We start from the raw sequence: 19,211 nt of genomic DNA, 5'->3' as shown, positions 1-19,211 counted from the left end.
TAATCTGTTGGCATATGCAAAAAATCTGTAAAGTAGAAAAACACAAAATCTCACAATCACATAGGAAGAGAGAAGGTCTGCTCTGGCTCTTGTGTCCCTCACTTTTTACAAATATGGTTAGACTAATTGGATTCTAATCCAATGATTTGGCTGCATTTACATCTTTATTTAGAACGTTTCTATAATGGAATGCATTTAGCGCTTCTAGACCTACAAAGGATTGCGTTTTGAAGTGAGTATTACCAGTGGTGCTGGTAAGGGGTAGACACTGTGTGTTACAGATAAGCGAATTGACTGTCATGGCTCTCAGATGACGCCACATTCATTTCAGGCTGGTAGTTTTCATGAGGAAAGCTTTGTTTTTAGGTATACTCAAATAGTTTTCAGCCATATTGGAATACTCCGGTCCAATACAGTGTATCCCACTTGGTAGGTAAATGTAACAAGATTAATGACTAATTTATGTAGTTATGTAGGGATGTGTATGTGGAACCATGCAGTTATCAAACAGTATTGGGTTTTCCCACTTTTAAGAAACAAATGGAGAAGAATGTAGGCTACTGTAAGGGAGACTACATTGGACTAATGTGACACCTGTCAGGAATGTGAAGGATTCTTAATGAAAGTTCATGTCATTAAGTGTTTTTGGTCAATTGTGTCTTTGCTTTGACCGTTTCTCCTAACTGTTTCTAACAATGTCATAAATAATTTCCTTGACCTAAATAACAGTGGTATAAACAAGGTTAAGGTTACATGTTTATTATGTTGTCTTGGTTAATGTCAAGTTGTCATAAAGGCATCTGTAACAATTTCAACTTTGCATAATAAGTGACATAACTGACTGGAGGACACTTATCAACATAACTCATAAACATTCATAAATACTCCTTCCTGTTCATGACAGGTGTTGTGGTTGTGAAGGTGTTGTGTAAGTGTTATGCACACCCCTTTACAGTAAAGTACTAGTTTTCATGTATTTTTAAACTATACAGTTCAATCTTAGGTCAAAAATGTCCACACAACATGCAATTATGTAAAAATATAACCAGTTTACCAGTTTGTTTGCTTGAATACTGTAATGTGTAAGTTAATTAGCAAATCTTGTCACAAAATCAGAGCTCATGAAAAGTTAACCAGCTTTGCAAGCTCAAATCCACCTGGTTTAAGAAATAGTTGTTAAAGTCATTATTTATTAAAACATTCAGTCATCCTTTTAGATCTGAAGGGGAAGATATTATAACAAATACTTTAGTTTCCCAAAAGACTATTAAGAGTTGTGCAATCATTTAAGCCTTTTAAAATTGCATCATGGTAAAATATTAACATATAAACAGGAGTAGGAGTCATGTCTCAACTCTTATTTTATTGTTATTACTTCTTGTAGCACTACAAAAGCTTGGTCCATTTATCTATGGCATTGTAGCCCATTTTAAAGAGCACTTAGCACAGAATAACCATAACACATGATTTTAATATAGCCCACTAAGCCAAAAGAATCTGTGCACTGTAAGTCTTTGCTGATCTTTACACTATGAAAAATACATTTACTTGGCCAAAAACACAAAATACAATAACTGCAATCTGTTATGTCTGAGCAGTGTTATGGATATGTTGTTAATGTCTGTCTTCCTTTGTATCAGGAAAGAATTAAAGAGTTACAAGAAACACAATGCGTCACACTTAAGATATCGACAGTTCCTCTGATAAGGTTATTTCAAAGGTTACAGGTGCACTGGCAATGATGCTGATTGGTAATGAAGCATTCTGTTCCTCCCACTGATCCTGAAAAGGCCCGCAGCTATAAAGAAGCAACACTAATCAAAGAGCCTCCATACATAGTTGGAGACTCAGAAGAACAAAACAAGATACAGCATGAATCTTCTCCTTCTGGCGGTTGTGTTGGGGCTCACAGGTAGATACTTACCCTGTTGTGTCTAAACTAAAAAAAAAAGCGAACATCAAACATTTACAGCCTCTGTTTGATCTTGTTGATGGGTCACAGGAGCAGCTCCCCTGGAGGACAGCAAGGTGTGCCAGCCTCACTCCAGACCCTGGACGGTTAATCTGCACGGTGGAGGAGCGTCCTGCAGTGGAGCTCTCATTAATAACTGGTGGATAGTGACATCCTTTCAATGTGCACCCCGGTGAGTATCAGTGAACGATTGTGCCAAATGGGCACTTGCAGATGATGTTAAATTCAAATCATATTTTTTGCTCAAACATGTTGAAGTGACTCTTCAAAACATTAGAAATAAAATCACAATTGGGCTCGGTAAAACCAGGCTGATACATCTTACTTTATCAGAAGTCAACACAGCATTAATTAAATTTAGCTTCTTTTTTTTTTTTTTGCACTTAATTCAATTCCTGCAACATTTTCAGTATTACCTGTTGTCTACAGCTGCTCTGGTGTCTCTCACAATTTCCCTGAAGAGATTAAAAACCAGAATGTTTTGTAGTTTTTCTGCTCACAGAAGTGATTCATGAGGAGGTCAGACATTTTTGTCAGCAGTTTTGTCAAACAGAATTTTGTAGCACTGCAAGTGTTGTAATATATTTTGATAAATATTGTTAAGAGAACAATCTGTCTGTGTCAGATGAATCAATCAGTCATTGTATTCAGTCATTATGCTGTTCTTGGCGAGTCAGTGTTAGAAAGACTCGATATTGCTGACAGGACCACTGCAAATCCCAGTTGGGTTCTTGCTTAATTAACTCACATTCATCAACCTGCTGTTCATGTCTGATTAAAGCTTACGGTTCCTTGGTCATGGGCCTGTTTCAGCCTGAGGCCTGAAAGGTCTATGAGTTTAATAAATTAGTCTCTCCTCTGTGCTTTGCAGGTCTTACAGCACCATCGCATCTCTTGGGGAACATGACATGACTGTTGAGGAGGGCACAGAGCAGCACATTCGTGTTGCTGACGTGATCCAGCACAGCCCCTACCGCTCACCTCTCCATAGCCTCACTATGGTCCGTCTGGCCGCCCCGGCCCACTTCACCCAGTACGTCCAGCCCATCCCTCTGCCCAGCCGCTGCCCACAGCCTGGAGATACCTGCTCTGTCAGCGGCTGGGGCTCCACCATCCCAAATCAATGTAAGTGGATTTAAAGGTGCTGCTGTGGCTTTTGCACCTCATTAACTTGTCATCACACTGCAGTATATCTGCAAGATAAACCAATGTTCCTTAATCCAGTCCTCAAATGTTCTCTGTTATACAAAATTTTACACCAGTTTTATGAATATCAGCTAAAGGCCCCTGAGTTTTTACTGTAAACAATTAATCACTTTCTTGCCAAGAGTTGGCTGAGAAGTTTATTAATAGAATGAAATATAATAATGAAATGAATGAGGCCAACCTTTGGACAGAGTCAAGGTCAGAATCTAATTTCCCCTCGTGTCCAGTCTTTTGTTACGCTAAGTGAATCAGTGCTGGCTGAAGTTTTTATGTTTAATGTTCAGACACTGTCCAGGTATCAAGCTTTTCTTCTGACTGTCTCATGTTCTGAAATCTGTATTGTTTTAATGTATTATGATAATGAGTGTTTTGTTAACATTATCATCTGTTAATATTACTGGACATTGCTGCTCTCTGCAGCTGTGTATCATGTTACTGAGTGGCACAATTGGTTTAAAAATCTCTACAAAATAAGAGGCAATAATGAAATAAACTGCCTTGAACAAATAGGGCCAGTCATCAGAATACTGGACTACTCTCAGCTATCAGGGTCTTCGATTTCAAAAGATAACTTCAGATTTTGGGAAATACAATTATTCACTTTCCTGCCAAGAGATAGATTAAAAGCTAACGCTCTCATATATGTCCATTCAGTAGGAAACTGAATACAGCTGTCAGTTAGCTTAGCTTAGCTTAGCATAAAATCAGGAAACAGAAGGAAACAGCTTGGCTGGTTCTGTTCAAAGGTCACAAAATACACCTACAAACTAATATTAAGATCACTAATTAAGATGTAATTTCTCATTTGTCCATTTCATTCAATAACATGTTATTTCTGTCTAATTCATACCAAAAGCAAAGCATAAAAACAACAATTTGTGTTTTGACGCGTGGTTACTCTGGAACAACCTTAATTATCCCCCTGAAATAAATTACTGTAGCTTTCTTACTCCAGGAAGCATGCCTTGTTGAAATGCTTGCTCTTTTTATTGGTTGCTTCTTAAAAACATCAGTGGCACTGACCTGTTCACAGCAGGAAGCACTTAATCTGAAAAGATGCAGAACGCAGCACTGATATTAATATACTTTGACCATGACTCAGGAAAATGTTGGATTCAGGTGAGGACGTACTCATCAATATTCTGGTCATTATTGCAGCATCTAACAAGGCATGAACATTCTATTTTAATCAGAGGAGTTTTCTAATTGCCTGCCAAAATGCCCAGTCAGTGATCAGGACTAATTAAAAGAGGTAGACCTTGAAAATAGTATTTACTCAAGGTTTAGACCTTGTGCTTCAGTGCAAGAAGCAGCAATGCATAAAAATGGGAAGCAATCCATAGACCTCCTGATAGAAGGAAGGAAGACTTTGCCAAATAATTATATAGAAAAAGCAGCAGATTGACAAGTGACGGTGCAGATTATATCACAACGAGTAAATTGCCAAGTGTTCACTGTGTCAGAAATTCAGATGAGCTGTACAATATTAGGGATTTTGTTTGAATGAATCAGAGAATTAACCTACCTCCCCCCCTCTTCAACACAGATGGGCCTTCTCAAAACCTGAAGTGTATAACTGTGCCCGTTGTGGATGATCAGACTTGCATGAACACTTTCCCAGAGTACCTGTTCTGGAGCCTGACCATGGTCTGCGCTGGCCAAGCAAACACAGATAACTGCCTGGTGAGCCTGGACACAACACAAAGAAACTGCAGATCCAACTGTTGTATTCATTGCCTCTGCTTTTGTTGTGCCACTTAATCTATTTAGCCATTTCTGCCTCATTTTCGTTTCATTTGAACTTGTTTATTTGCATTAATTTACCACAAACAACAACAACTAGAGACTATTGTATTCTGTCCCCTCTGTCCAGAATGATAGTGGCAGTGTGATGGTGTGTGATGGCCAGCTGCAGGGTGTGCGGTGGTTTGGACATGGCTGCAGAAACCCAGCTGACCCCACCGTCTACACCAAGCTGTGCAAGTACAATGATTGGATCAACAAAGTGATGGACCACTACTCACCAACTCTGCCAACTGAAACCACTCCACAGATGATGACATGAGGCAGCAGCGAGACACATTTATCCACAGATAAAATAAACTCGTATGAACACTGCTCCTGACAACTATGCAGGGTCAGTGACTGACCCCAAAATTTATGGTGTCCTTACAGTCAATTAATCAAGATTGTACTTAAATTATACTTCTGGTAAGATTAACTGACATAAATACATCATAAATAGGCAGGCTCATACGTTTTCTATCTGTATTTAAAAAAAATAAAAATTAAATGTGTTTTAACTTTTTAAGTTTCAGTCATGAATTTTACTAAACCTTTACTCCTTATTCCTCAGCAGAGCTTCCACGGCTGGTAATAGCTGCTGCTGACTCTATAACTTCACACATGCTGTCTTGTCATATATATGACAGTGACAGGGAATTAGACATGACAGTCAATATTTGTTTTATTTCACAAGTTGAACACTAAAACCAGTAAATATTGTAACTGTCAGCTCCTTCATTAAAAGGACAAGCTGCATTCTTTTAACCCAAAAATATGAGACTAACTGATGTTCTTTTGACAAATTACAAATGAGAAAAATCAAATTATTCTTAAAGCGGCTCTGATCAATATTTTGAGATTAAAAAAAAAAAATAGATAAAATATCTATGTAGCTGGTAATATATAAAAGACTGCTCATAGTGAGGGACCCACAGAGAATTATCATTCTATTCTGAGGTTGTCCTCAGCTCAGTGGAGCATTTTAGCCCCCTAACTCTTTGATTCACTTTTCCATTTGTGCTGTTTTGCTTGAAGCAGCTGTTTTCAGTAAAAAGACAAAGCCACTGGCTTGTGATTATAGAGGAAAACTCAGTTACATATTTTTTCCCAGGGCTAAAAGACTTTAAATTTGTCAGCTAAATAGGAAACGGTTTGCATATCATTTTGTCATAATAATACCGTATGTCCCTGTTGTGTCAACAGCGTCTTCTTTTTTCTTTCAATATTAAAGTAAAAAGAAAGATAGTGTCAAAACTGCAAGCTGAGATTTGTGTTTACTTGCCATTTAGCAAATAATAAAAACAGTAAATTGGAATGAAAATGTCCATTTCTGTTTGATACACTTTCTTATTATATTCATAACAATGAAGTCAAATTAAGTAAAAAAATAAAAGTGAGCCTGGTAATAAGGTCTGTCTGGGAATTGTGCTAGGAATAATGTGCAAGCGTTGCCAAAGGATGAGTAGCAATATGCGTAGCACCACTAGATGGAGGTAGAGCCCAGTAATACAGGGACAGACAGGAGAGAGAGAGACACAGTGGATAGGTGAATTGAATCTTACGTTCTTTGCGAGGTTTTCGCTGAACTCTGATCTGAGTTTTGCGCTCTGCCAAGACACAGAAGTCTTCACAAAAATATGTTACAGCAATAAACACATGGATGCAACCTGACATTACCAAGACACACTGAGTACAAAGGAACTGGAGAGCACATGGGGGAGTTCGAAGTGCATTCACAACTACACAAAATCAAACACACACATGCACACACACTTACATGCAAAGTGACTGACAGCTGTGTCCATAATCACCCAGGCAGTTGAACACGGGGCCACTCCGCCATCTGTTCTCAGTGTTTCTCTCCCGTTCCTCACCCCCTTTCCTCCTCTTTTCCCACCTCAGCGGGAGACAGAAGGCAAACTGAGGGCCTGACTTTGGTAGCTGGGATGTCACTGTAGAAAGCAGTGTGATATTAATTGGTGAGAGTTTTTGAAGCTGCTGTTTGTGCTTTTTTTTTTTTCCTGTCAATTTAGAAAGATATTGTTCATAATTCTGGAGGATTTGACTGGAGCCAAATTAAAGTAATATCCATTATGTCAGTAATTCTCAGCTTTTGTAATAGATACAATAGATACTTCACTTATTCCTTCAGGCAGGATACCCAAAACAAAAAGGCTTAAATCCTATGGGATTTTCCCCTTAAATACTTTCTTGAACTCTTTGTATACAGATTCCTAAATGATCTGCAGTTAGCGTTCAGTCTGCCTCCCTTCAAAGAGGGCATGATTCCTGGATTATAAACCAGTTTTAGAGATCTAAAGTGTCTCTGTAATACGATAATTTCCACCTGAACTGTTTGGTAACTGAAATGAGTTATCTCATGTGCTTCTGCAAACACCGCAGCCCTTCTTTGTAAACTAGAACCTTCCATTTCATCTTTAAATAGAGTGACTCACTGCCATAATGTAGCTATATACAGGGAGTTGGAGTTTACTTCAGTAGAACAAACATTAGGAATTTACCTTTGCGAGCTCACGGTGCATCAGGACATATATGACAACATTCAAGATAGTTTGTTAAACTGTATGCATAAAAACATTTTTAATTCCAATGGTACCATATGCATAAAAGATAAGCGAGAAACAACCTTGAATGTGGTGGGTCTGCAAGTCAAAGGTTAAACACCTAATCAAATTGAAAATACTAAAATTATAAATTATTACAAGGAAGAGAAAGACAAAATGTGCCTTAACATGCCAGAGATTGTTATGAGGTGAGGTGTTTCTGGACCCAAACGCAGGCACACAGACTCAGGTGGCAGGCAGGATATAGTTCAAAAACAGTCTTTATTGTTCAACAAAGGCGGGTACCTAAAGTCAATGTCTGATTCCCGAGTCGGGAGGGAAACTCCACCGACTCTCACCGGGGGCCAGGTGAGAATCCCGAGGTTCTCCACAGAGAGCGGCAACAGACTCTGGTACTGAAATATGATTCTGGATATTAACCAACAGCCTCCTTTAAGGCCTTAATGTCCATATTTGTATCCAATATTTAACAGGGATAAGACCCTGTTAAGACCCTACAGCCTTGTTAATGACTCCACAGGGATGTGGCTATTAAGCGCCAGATAGTACTATGCTAACTGCTAATATCATACGAACACAGTTACAAGGACAATGCTAATGTTTTGATGTTTAGCAGAACTAGTGTTTACCATTGTCATCATCTAAATTTAAATTAATTTGTAAGCACAACATACAACTGAAGCTGATGGGAATGTTGTAACTTTGCAGGTATTTAAACCAAAGAACAGAAGCTAACGGATCTCCGACACCAGCACAATTAACTCCAGGGGGAACATAAACGTTTGTTCCAAATTTTTCAATTCAAATAGTTGAAATTCTATAAAACCAAAAATGTTTACCTCATGATGCTCGATGAAAAATCTGGGGATCACCAAAGTCATTCGAATACAGCCCCGAGGCACCATGAATGCCTATGCAAAATTATAACGACAATAATAATAACCCATCTTATATTCAACCTATTTAGTAGTTGACATTGACCAACATTGCCATCCCCATAGCCACACCCCCCAGCATGCCTGAGAACTAGTCAGCCTGTTCCTCAGCATTTCTAATGTCTCAAAAGGATGTCACAATCTTTACATATTTTAAAATAATATTTATAAATATATCCTGTGCGTGACCATAACATAGCTAACTAATTCAAAAGTTGTGTGTCATCCCGACACACAGATACACTTAAAATGACACATTCTTAGCCTGCAGATGTCAGATGCACCTTCTCAAGCTGTCACTCATAATTTAATGGACCAACACAATCAGAAGTTGCACACAGAGTACAAATGTCTCTGACTGACAGAGTGTGGAATTGTCTTTCGCAGCCCAGTTTGCCATAACATGGTTATCTTTATTAATGGTCAACCATTGCTCCTTTCCTTCCTACCACACTCCCTGCAACCAACATACTATAAATTGTTTCCCAATTTCTAAATGTCCTCCCTACCTCCTCCACCTCCTCCTCTCTCTTCTGGCTTTCATAACTCAGGAATGCAAGCCTGGCTCACACTGAAAACAAATATCACTCTCAATTGCCCAAACACGGTGGCATAAACTGATTAATGAGGGAATTAAAATGAACGATGATCCATAGGGGGAAATCTTTTTCCTGCGGTGTGACAGAGCTTATCACTGCTGGGTACAATAGTAAGCGCAGGGCTGCTGCCTCCCTTCCTCCATCTCCCTCCATCGCTCTGTTTCTCTGGCAGACTGTCACCATTACTCATCACCGGCTTACATTCCCAGCATTCCCCTGTGGCACCTGGCTCACGAGAGGGGAAAAGTGGCGAACATGCACTCAAACACACATCCACACACTGAGAGAAAATGCACACCGCACACACCGCACACACCGCACACACTTTCACACTCCCATCCCTCCATATGTTATTTTCCTCCTAACAACCGACAGGTCTTTTTCACAGAGATGTAAATGAATATGGTAAGCTGACTTACATTAGCACAAACCTCTGCATGTGTGTGGTTGTGTGTGTGTGTGTGTGTGTGTGTGTGTGTGTGTTTCTCTGCATTATAGCTAATGGCTCATTGAGAAAAGACAGGCCAAGTCAGTCATGCTGGATCTTTCCCTGACATCCCATTGAGACCTGCAGCTCATCGGGGGGGAGATAATTAGTCTGAAGAGCTTTAATCACACTAGCCTAATAGCTACAAGAGCTCACTGAGAGGCTGCGGTGTGTACATGTATGTGTGGGAAGCGGTGTGTGCTAAAGTGTGGGATCTGTCTCCAAGAGGTGATGAGTAAGCGAATAAATGATTAAAATCATGTTTCGTTATTACATATGTTTATGAGTGTGTGTGTGTGTGTGTGTGTGTGTGGATGGTGATAATATGCAAGCCGTTGGGAAAATGAATGTTGTGGCTATCGGTCTTCAACCCACACATGCACACACACAAAACATCCCTCGCTCAGCTTTTCTCCCACTCCCTCCATCATTGTTAGCATTACAGTGGAGCAGTGAGTTTGCTCTACACAACACAACCCCAACACACAAAACCACAGAAAGGGCACATGTGTGTTTGTGTGTGTTTGACAGACAGAACGATATGGAGGTGGGGGAGGCATTATGCATTCATATTGGAAATTGCTATGAATTTAAATGAGCGTGTGCACTTTGGTGGACACAAACAGTTTAGTAAATGCTGATACAAAGTGCATTGCAGTGAATATATATCTAAGCATAGACAATGATATATTTGCTAGCCTATATCTATTAAACACAAAAATCTGAATGTGTTTTGTTTTCTAAAAGGTAAAATCACTGCAAAAGAATGCAAAGCATTTAAAATTCACAACAACATCTAATTAACATTCACCATGTTAATGAGTGTTAAAAGATTACAGGTCCACAACATAAAAAAAAAACTATTTAAAAGAACAAATTGCAGCTCAGCCCACAACACCACAGACTGTTCCTCTAAAATGTGTCTGACAGAGAGGCTTCTCATTCATACTAATATGGATTTATTTCACAAAAGCAATAAAGCGAGACCAAATCTACACAAAATAATCAAATTTAAACTGCAGGGAAAACCGGATTCTTCCAATATGGAGAGTATCTGACAAATTCTTCAGCTAATGCTGCACTGAAGGGTTTTCAGTTGATTTCCAATACAAAAGTTTCTTTGAATAAAAAGACAGCAAAGATACAATAAATAGTTTTTAAGGAACAATGTCTCCAGTGTCAGAAATCCTTAATATGGGATCAGGTTGCATCATTGTTGCACCGCTTTGGAAAAATACATTCAAAACAATTCTTACATTCAAGTAGAAACTTGAATTCACATCTTTTTATTCAAATCCAAGTGCAAATAAAGCCTAAGGTTGTTTTGTGCCACAAAAAAAACACCTTCACTTTAGACAGAAAGGGGACAGAGAGAGCAAGGTAAGCAAAAAAAGAAAGAAAAAAGAAGCCTTATTAGTATGTTTGTGTGTATGTGACCACACATGCGGTAATGGAACTGCATCGACTGATCTCAAAATGTTTGGGTGTATCAGATATGGGAGGAAGAGATCACACTGTACTCTGATAATGCATTAGTATTGATGGTGCTATGGTGAGGAAGATCAAACACACACACACAGTCTCTCAAGCACAGACACACACACACACACACACACACACACACACACACACACACACACACACACACACACACACACACACACACACACACACACACACACACACACATTTTCCGTAATTTTTTTCCCCAAAGAGGAGCCACCGCTACAAAGAGGTAAATCCCACTGGGGCTCCATTTGGCTTTCCTCGCAATCATCACACACTTCTCTAAAAACGTTAGACCAGCGCGGTTGCCATGGATACATGCCAATTCATCCCTCGTTTTTATGCTGTAGATTTGTCCAATGTATCTTTGGTTCTTTGGAAGGCCTGTTAACATTACATAGCAGAACATGTTATTTCCTGTGTGTATGCAGGTGAGGAGTGTCTTACAAAATTAACGTGTTTGGAAATCAGTGAGAAAGCTTTACCTCAGGGCACACTTTACATCAGGGAGAAAAACAACATCCACTGATCCTACACAAACACATACACAGTGCATAATGCTGGTAATAGCTGCTGAACACAGTGATCAGGCGATTTATAATGTGTATGTACCTCTTACACACATCCACACACACAAACTCTGTCTCGCCCACAACGCCAAGCTGCGCGAGAGATGTCCCATGGCTAACACCAGGTAACCTTCACAAACTCCTCTGAGCTAAGCTGGTGCTCACTGATATGTCTGTCACACAGGGGAGAGAAGTTGATTTATATATCACTTCAAACCTGGAAAGTCCATGCCTGCAGAACAAGTGTCAGCCACAGAGCGCTGGAAACACCTCAAACACTGTAACTTTTTCTGAGAGTTAACAAAAGGCATGTTGGGTGAACGGGTTGGCCAATCAAAGTTTATTTTATCTTAGCGGTGTTGCTGCAGCCCAAAATTCTATTTTCACGCTTCAGATAGAAACATAATAAATCAGTGGAAATGGTGTTACAACCAAGACTCCTTATGAGCATTTTATAGACCAAAAAAAACCAAAAACAAAAAAAACCACCAAATTATTAAAATGAATGGCTTAATTATATATGACCCAGTATGTACAGTGATCAGTTGATTCATTCAAAAACCCAATAACATTTCTACTGTTATAAGAGTAACATAATATACTAATATAAGAGAAATACTTTAAATCTAAGAGTATTTTTATGCTTTTTTTTTTCAAAAGTTGTTGCTCCTGAGAGTTGTGATTACAACAGATAAGGGGAGAAGAGTGTAAACAGTTTACAGTAACGCACAATTATACAAGTTGTGCAGCTGCAAAACATCTTACACAAAATTTGAAGCAGCAGTTCAACATAGTCTATCTAAACTGAGCTTTCTGATTTTGGATCCAAAGTTTTGTTGCTCTTAGTTTTAGTTAAAAGAAATTCAGTCTTGTCACTTACTGATGAATGATAAACAAACATGGACATCCTGAACAGGATCGTGTGGATTTGGCTGCTTCACCTTTTATAAAAAAAAAAAAAAAAGATATTAAGCAGCTTTGACTAAAATGAATGGTGCAGTTGGAATTTAAGTGAGAGTCAGGTTGAACATATTTTCTGTCAGACCTCAGAATAACATTCACATGACCTGTAGCAGTACATATTTACACATAACGTTGCATATTTACACCATGCTGGCTTTCCCTGGGATTTTTCTGGTGTGTGTGTGTAAGTGTGCAACCAAAATATTGCTCATATCACCCGATGTCTTCTATTATTGCAAATATACTGCTGTTGCTGTATCCATAAGAATAAAATGCATCATTTCCTGGGCATCTTAGGGTTTCTCCTCTAAAAAAACCTGCTCCCCAGAGGGCTAAAACAGCATAATATAAAATCGTTCATGGTTGTACAGTAGATTGAATCAATATTAGGCCACATCTTTTGCCAATAGAGCTATGTAGCAAAAATAATACAGGATTATAAGGCCAGGTCTCAAATAATTGTTTTGAAATGTTTATATTTATCTACAGAAAGCACCTTATATTAGAATCAGGATTGGATAAACATCCCATGACATGAGCTGGACCTCGTTCTTGCTATTGTGTACCAGCTAAACTTTGAAACATAATACCTAACCCCAGCTCTGACCCGGTATGGCAAAGATCAACTTCATGAATGCATGTCTTGGTGGCAATTTTCCAAACTGTTCTGCACCGTGAAGCATAAACACACACAGACACACACACTGAGAGGAGGACTGGATGTCGAGCATATACAATTAGTAAGGAATGTTAGCTCCTCCAACCCCACCCAGCATGTGGCTCTAAAAAACGTGATGAAGAAAAAATAACACACAGTTCAGAGGTCAATGCCGTGACCATGGAGAATAAGAAATATATGCTGTTATATTGTGTTTGAATATAGTCGTGTGGTATGAGACAGACACAGCCAGGCAGTGCAAGGAAGAGGGAGGAGAGTGTTTTTTTTTTTTGGAAGTAAATAATTCATCCTAAGATACACTCACTTTACAGTCATTGAGAATCTGCAAAACATCTCCCACACAAACACTTAACTCTCTCTTACACATGCAATTTTTTTTTGTCCTGTGTGTGTGTGTGTGTGTGTGAGAGAGAGGTTATACAGAGCTATGTCCTCTGATTTAGCATCAAATAAAGTGGACAGGCCTGATAAGATGATAAGGGTGCCACCGAGAGAAATACCAGGCTCCTTAGTTACAGACACAAGCAGGCGATGCACTAGAGGGGAAACCTTGACACAGGTAACACACTGGCACAGCAGCTGTCAGCGACTAACACTGCCCCTGTTTCATATTACTACACAGGGCAGTTTGATAGGACCCCTCTGGCTCTGTAATAATCAGGGCTCTCTCTCAACATCAGAAAGTGAGTATTTGTTGCATTAATACAAAGGAAGTAGGGGTCGTCACAGCAGTGGATGAATAGTATGAAATAGAAAGCTAAGATGAAAAGGGGATATTGGAAATGGAAAAGGGGGTTTAAATAAGAAAAAAAAAAATCCCATCCAGGTCTGCCCCCCCCCCTCCACACACACACACACACACACACACACACACACACACACACACACACACACACACACACACACACACACAAACACTCTCACTCTCACAGATCCCATTTATTCCCTAGATGCGGGTGAATACGTGTGAAGAAAAGGAGGACAGGGTAGGATACAATGGCAAATCTCCATTAGTAAGTCAGTGGAGCATATGATAGTAATTATCAGGTACTCATGGGATGCCCTAAGTTGCTCTCACTGTCCCTGCTATTACTGTTAGAGCACACAAGGGAAACAAGCAGCTTTCAAAGTAGGTGTGTGTGTGTGTGTGTGTATGATGGAAATGAAAAGAAGAGAAATAGGAGTGTGAAGGGGCGATATAAGCAGGCCTCCTGCAGGGTGATGTAAACGCAACTACTGTTTTTCCTGGCTCGATGTGTGTGTTTGCCCTCGGGCAGGTGTGCGTGTGTGTGTGTTTCAAGATGTATTTTCTGCAGTGAGACTTGGGCAACAAGGTCAACTGCAAAGAATGTGCTACCCCATCATTACAGCTCAACATGTTTCAAGGTATGCAGGCCTATGCTGTTTCAACAGCACAAGTACAACAATTCAAGATTCAAGGAGTAATTTGTGTTACCTTACTGTTTATGTGCATTGATGTGTGGATGGTGTTTTTTTTTTTTTTAAATGTATATGACCACCAAAAACACAAGTGTGTACTGTAAGTGCATGTGTGTTTTATCCTGCAGACAGCTGCTGTGCTGTAATGTTAACCAATGGGAGGAGCCTGCAGCATGTACAGAAGTTCTCAGAGGAGCAATACTCAACAGCTGCTCTTCAGTTCCTCCGAGCCTTTCTCTCTCTTCCCTCGTCTTTTAACAGCGACTTTCTTCTCTGATCCTCTCTCTCACTCTCTCTCTACCTCCCTCCCACTCTCTCTCTTTCTCCTCACAAGGCCCCGGGGGATTTTTTTGGGGGGGCTTTTGGCAGTACTTTAAATCCAGCATGGTGTGTGACTATGTGTGAATGCATTGCAAGAAATTTCACAAGGTGCTGTATTCCAGCAGCGTGCTGGTGAACGACTCTACGCAGTTTATCACAAGAATTTAAAGTTGGTCTGGTTTATATTCCTCCTCTCACAGAGCTTTGCTCTTTAAAAAGTAAGTTTAGTGCCTTGGGTCTGTTGAAACTCAAATCTCTTTGGGGGATAGTGCACCTAATCAATTGACTCTTGAACGCATCCTAACATACAAATTAATAAGCTGCTTTAAAAGTAGGGAGAAACCATATATTCAAGGTTTCGGTGATTGAAAGTCATGGAGCTACACTGTCTGTGGCATCATGTCTGCAGAACAGTGGGTGGTAAATAGTTAATCCTAATTTCACTTTAACAAATCAGTTTGACATGGCTCTGAAGAATTTACTTATATAATGGTAAACTGAATACTTCACTAGAGTGTAGTTTATTATTCCATATATTTAAACAAATCAAAAGATCCAGTCAATGGATGTGTTATTGTCTACCAATGTGTTGTGTTCTGAGACCCTCAGTCATGTCCAAGGGAGGTGAATATGTTACTACCCAGCCATATCGGGACAACACTGGTTATCTCATATGAGGGATTTGCCCCCTTGTATCACGCCAGAGTGTGTAATACACCTGTGAGTTGACTAGAGGACCGTTTAAGTGACATGTTTTGCTCTGCCTAGGTGCCTGGGCTTCAATGTGCAAATGTGTGTATGACCAGCCCATGCTAATTCCTAGGGGCACAAAGAATGATAAAGCCTGTATCAGGAGAACGTCAGTGTGGTTGGGTGGAATTCAAACTGGGGACGGGTGTTCGAGTCCATGGAAAAACAGAATTCTACATTCATTTTTTTTTTTTAAAGTAGCATTACTTTCATAGCATATTTAACCTACATGTCTTTCATTTAGTTATGTGACATAGCATTACTCACACAAAATGACTTAGTTTAACCCAGACTAGGATATTTTTCATAACCTTTATCACATAGTTTTGGTACCTAAACCTGACAAAACTGTGAATCCTTCAAACCAGGATCTTTTTGTAAACATAACTGCAGCATTTTTGGTGCCAAGAACAAAAGGCACCCTATTTTCATGCCTAGGCAAGGCAAAACGTGACACTGACACGGTATTCTCTAGTGGACTGATGTGTGTTTTACACACTTTGGTGTGATACAGGTTTGGATTTGTGTTGGTATTTTCTTCGTGCTCTCTTTTTCTGGTTTAAAGTGGATGGTGCCTTGTGGATTAGATGAGTTGTTGAGTCTGCATTGTTTAAATGGTTATGGTTTAAAAATAGTCCTGAATATATCCTCTAATCGTTTGACTGAAACTTGGCATCAGTCTGTCATGGAAAATTTAAGTGACCTTTGACCCATGTGAACTGATTCATTCACCAGATCATTCTTTTAGCTTAGTTTAACTCAGAGGGAGATAAGCATATAAACATAGTTATCAACCTCCCATTAGATCTCAGTTTAAACACATGAATTGAAATATTCACTGTTTTTATCTAATAAACCCAGAAAATTAATCTCCCAGTGCTAGAGTTGTCTCTCATTTATGCAGACAAAACACAAAATAGCTGAACCAATTAAAATAAAAACACAGCCAGCTGTGCTTTAATAACCAAAAATCCCACAGGTGGCCAGGCTCTCATGAGTGACACATACTCACACACTTGCTGATGCTCGGGCGGCAGGGAATCGGTCGGTATTCGGCTTAATAGCACGCTCACTGATACAATCAATGAAACAAATCTTCCTCGCTGTGAGATAGAAATCAGAAATACAGCACATAAATGCAGGCCCACATAGGTAAGTGTACACTCACACGCACTGAATACACAGGTACGGTCTTTCGGTTGTCTGTTTCATAATCACATCGAAACAGTAAGCACTTTCAGGCCACACTGGATATTAAATCTCAGGACTGAGGGAGATAAACATATTTATCAAAAGCTCTTTCATTCTTTATCTCAGTTCACCTCCCTGCTATACTCCTTCCTTCCTCAATCTTCCCCTTTATTTCTTTAGAGCCTGTATTTATTTAAAGCTCAGAGCCAATGCAGATTTATGACTTCTTAACAAAGCACCCTGTTTTGTCGTTAGTCACCAATCACTACTTCCATTTCCTCTCCTCCTGACAGTAACTTCTGCTACACCATGTTCCCCTTCAATTTGCTCCCCTCCCTTTTCTGCATTTAAATTCATGTTTAATTAATTCTGTCTATCTGTTTTTCTTCTTTTCTTTTTGAAGTGTCTCCATCATTTAACTTCTTCTTTCTCTTCTTCTCTCGATGCAGCCATTTCTCTATTAATCGCTACATCCATGCTAATCATCTTCTTGCCTCATTGCTCTTGGGGTCATGTGTACTGATTATTGAAGGATGATGGAGCACATGTTGTCACCAGAGCCTTGTTCAACCTAGATCCATTTCAACAGTGCTGCATGAAGAGCAGTGTGTCCACTTCTGTGCTTATGAGTACACTGAGCTGAGACCGAGCCAAGTGCTACTGAGTAACCATCAGATCTGGGTTGAACAAGCAGAAGGAACAGACAGTGGCTGTCATCCCTCAATAGGCTGACAGTAAATGGCTAAATCAGTTTAAAGCTACTGTAACTAAACCCAGTGAAGGGAGCAGGAAGAGTCCCAGCGGTTTAGAGGGAAGGAGGAGGGAGCAAGGAGAGGACACTGGGTAGAATGACAGTAATCCCCCTTCATTGTTTGCAAAACTGAAAAGCACTGATCCTCTCATTCTTTGTTACACAAAGCACGAGAAGCTCTCTTTCTCATGCACAAGCAAGATACACCAACACACACTAACTCAACATATTCTTGATCCATATCACACACTTAAAGCCTGTTTTTTCTTTGCTAACTACATGTCATACATTTATTCATCACTATTACCAACATCACAGAAGGCACAACTTTTCAAAGAGCAGATAAACCAACCCTCCACTTGGAAATGAAAATGCTGGAGACTTTTTAAGCTCTTTGTAAAAGATTTCAGTCACCCAGATTTTGTTTTTCTCCGTCGGGAAAAGCACCTGAAACCCAAAGCGCTGTGTGCATCCCCTGAAAAGGCTGACATGTATCCTCAACACATCATCACATCAACAGGGGACGACCCATACACTGTTACTTACATCTTCCTTTAATTACTCCTGTCCACTCTCACACTGCTTTGCTTCCATCTTTTCTGTTTAGTATTCGGAGCACAGATCGATTTCCCCACTAGGTCACATTGATAGGAGACTTTTAATTTCCTAATGGAAAACCAGCAGTGCAGAGAGGGCGTGTGTCAGGACAATAGCGCTGATAGGCCCATCACCAGAGAGGCTGTGTAGATGCGTGGTGTAGGACAAAACTGTCAAGAGGTGGTACAAGGTTGGAGTACATTGTTACGCAAGCTCAATGTTAGAGGGAGAGGAGATTTTCAATGAGGAGAATGAACCAGCCTAATTTAGAGTTTTAGAGGACATTTTTTCATCCCGTCTCTTGATTAATGGTTGGTTTTGATAGAAGACCTTGATTACGTTCATAGCTGCTATTGATAAGAATCATCCTACTAACTGCACAGAGCCGCACAGCAATTTGCTGATGATTGATGGGTTCATTTCAACTAATTTCCAAACATAAAAGCAAGGAGAGACAATGCTACATCATGAAGTTGGCAGTGTGAACTCATCCATAAAGCATTCATTGATGCAAAACATGGGCTTCTCTGATTTGTCTGTTCTGTCACAACAAATCATGGGATCAATCAATGTGGAGGGAAGCATTTACATAATGCTGGTTATATCAAAGAGATTAAAATTTGGTGCAAGCTGGGAATCAGTTTAGATGTCATCTTCTAGGAAGCATGAGAAAACACAAACACGGATAAATTACATCAAGAGCAATTTGGTTTCTGACGTGAAGATTTTAGAGTTGACGTTTGATGGTGTGTACGAATTTCAGCAGCCTTATTAGATAAATAGATAGATAGATAGATAGATAGATAGATAGATAGATAGATAGATAGATAGATAGATAGATAGATAGATAGATAGATAGATAGATAGATAGATAG

General features: G+C 39.6%; 1 protein-coding gene across 1 annotated transcript; it reads left to right on the top strand.

The window, feature by feature from the left end:
- Positions 1 to 1,872: 1,872 nt before the first annotated feature.
- Positions 1,873 to 5,243, top strand: LOC138191465 (trypsinogen-like protein 3). Its single transcript, XM_069138310.1, has 5 exons — positions 1,873 to 1,912; positions 2,003 to 2,144; positions 2,844 to 3,097; positions 4,725 to 4,861; positions 5,052 to 5,243. Exons 1-5 carry the CDS (start codon positions 1,873 to 1,875, stop codon positions 5,241 to 5,243), a joined length of 765 nt encoding a protein of 254 aa, XP_068994411.1.
- Positions 5,244 to 19,211: the final 13,968 nt, after the last annotated feature.

Source organism: Embiotoca jacksoni, unplaced genomic scaffold, assembly GCF_022577435.1.
Source record: "Embiotoca jacksoni isolate LCO1_2020_lvr unplaced genomic scaffold, fEmbJac1.0.p SCAF_11, whole genome shotgun sequence".
Classification (NCBI taxonomy): Eukaryota; Metazoa; Chordata; class Actinopteri; family Embiotocidae; genus Embiotoca; species Embiotoca jacksoni.
This window is presented reverse-complemented; position numbering and strand designations above follow the sequence as displayed.

Coding starts and splice junctions, on each gene's coding strand:
- LOC138191465 (XM_069138310.1), top strand. CDS start 1,873: ATGAATCTTCTCCTTCTGGCGGTTGTGTTGGGGCTCACAG. Junction 3,098..4,724: donor CTCCACCATCCCAAATCAAT/GTAAGTGGATTT, acceptor TCTTCAACACAG/ATGGGCCTTCTCAAAACCTG. Junction 4,862..5,051: donor CAAACACAGATAACTGCCTG/GTGAGCCTGGAC, acceptor CCCTCTGTCCAG/AATGATAGTGGCAGTGTGAT.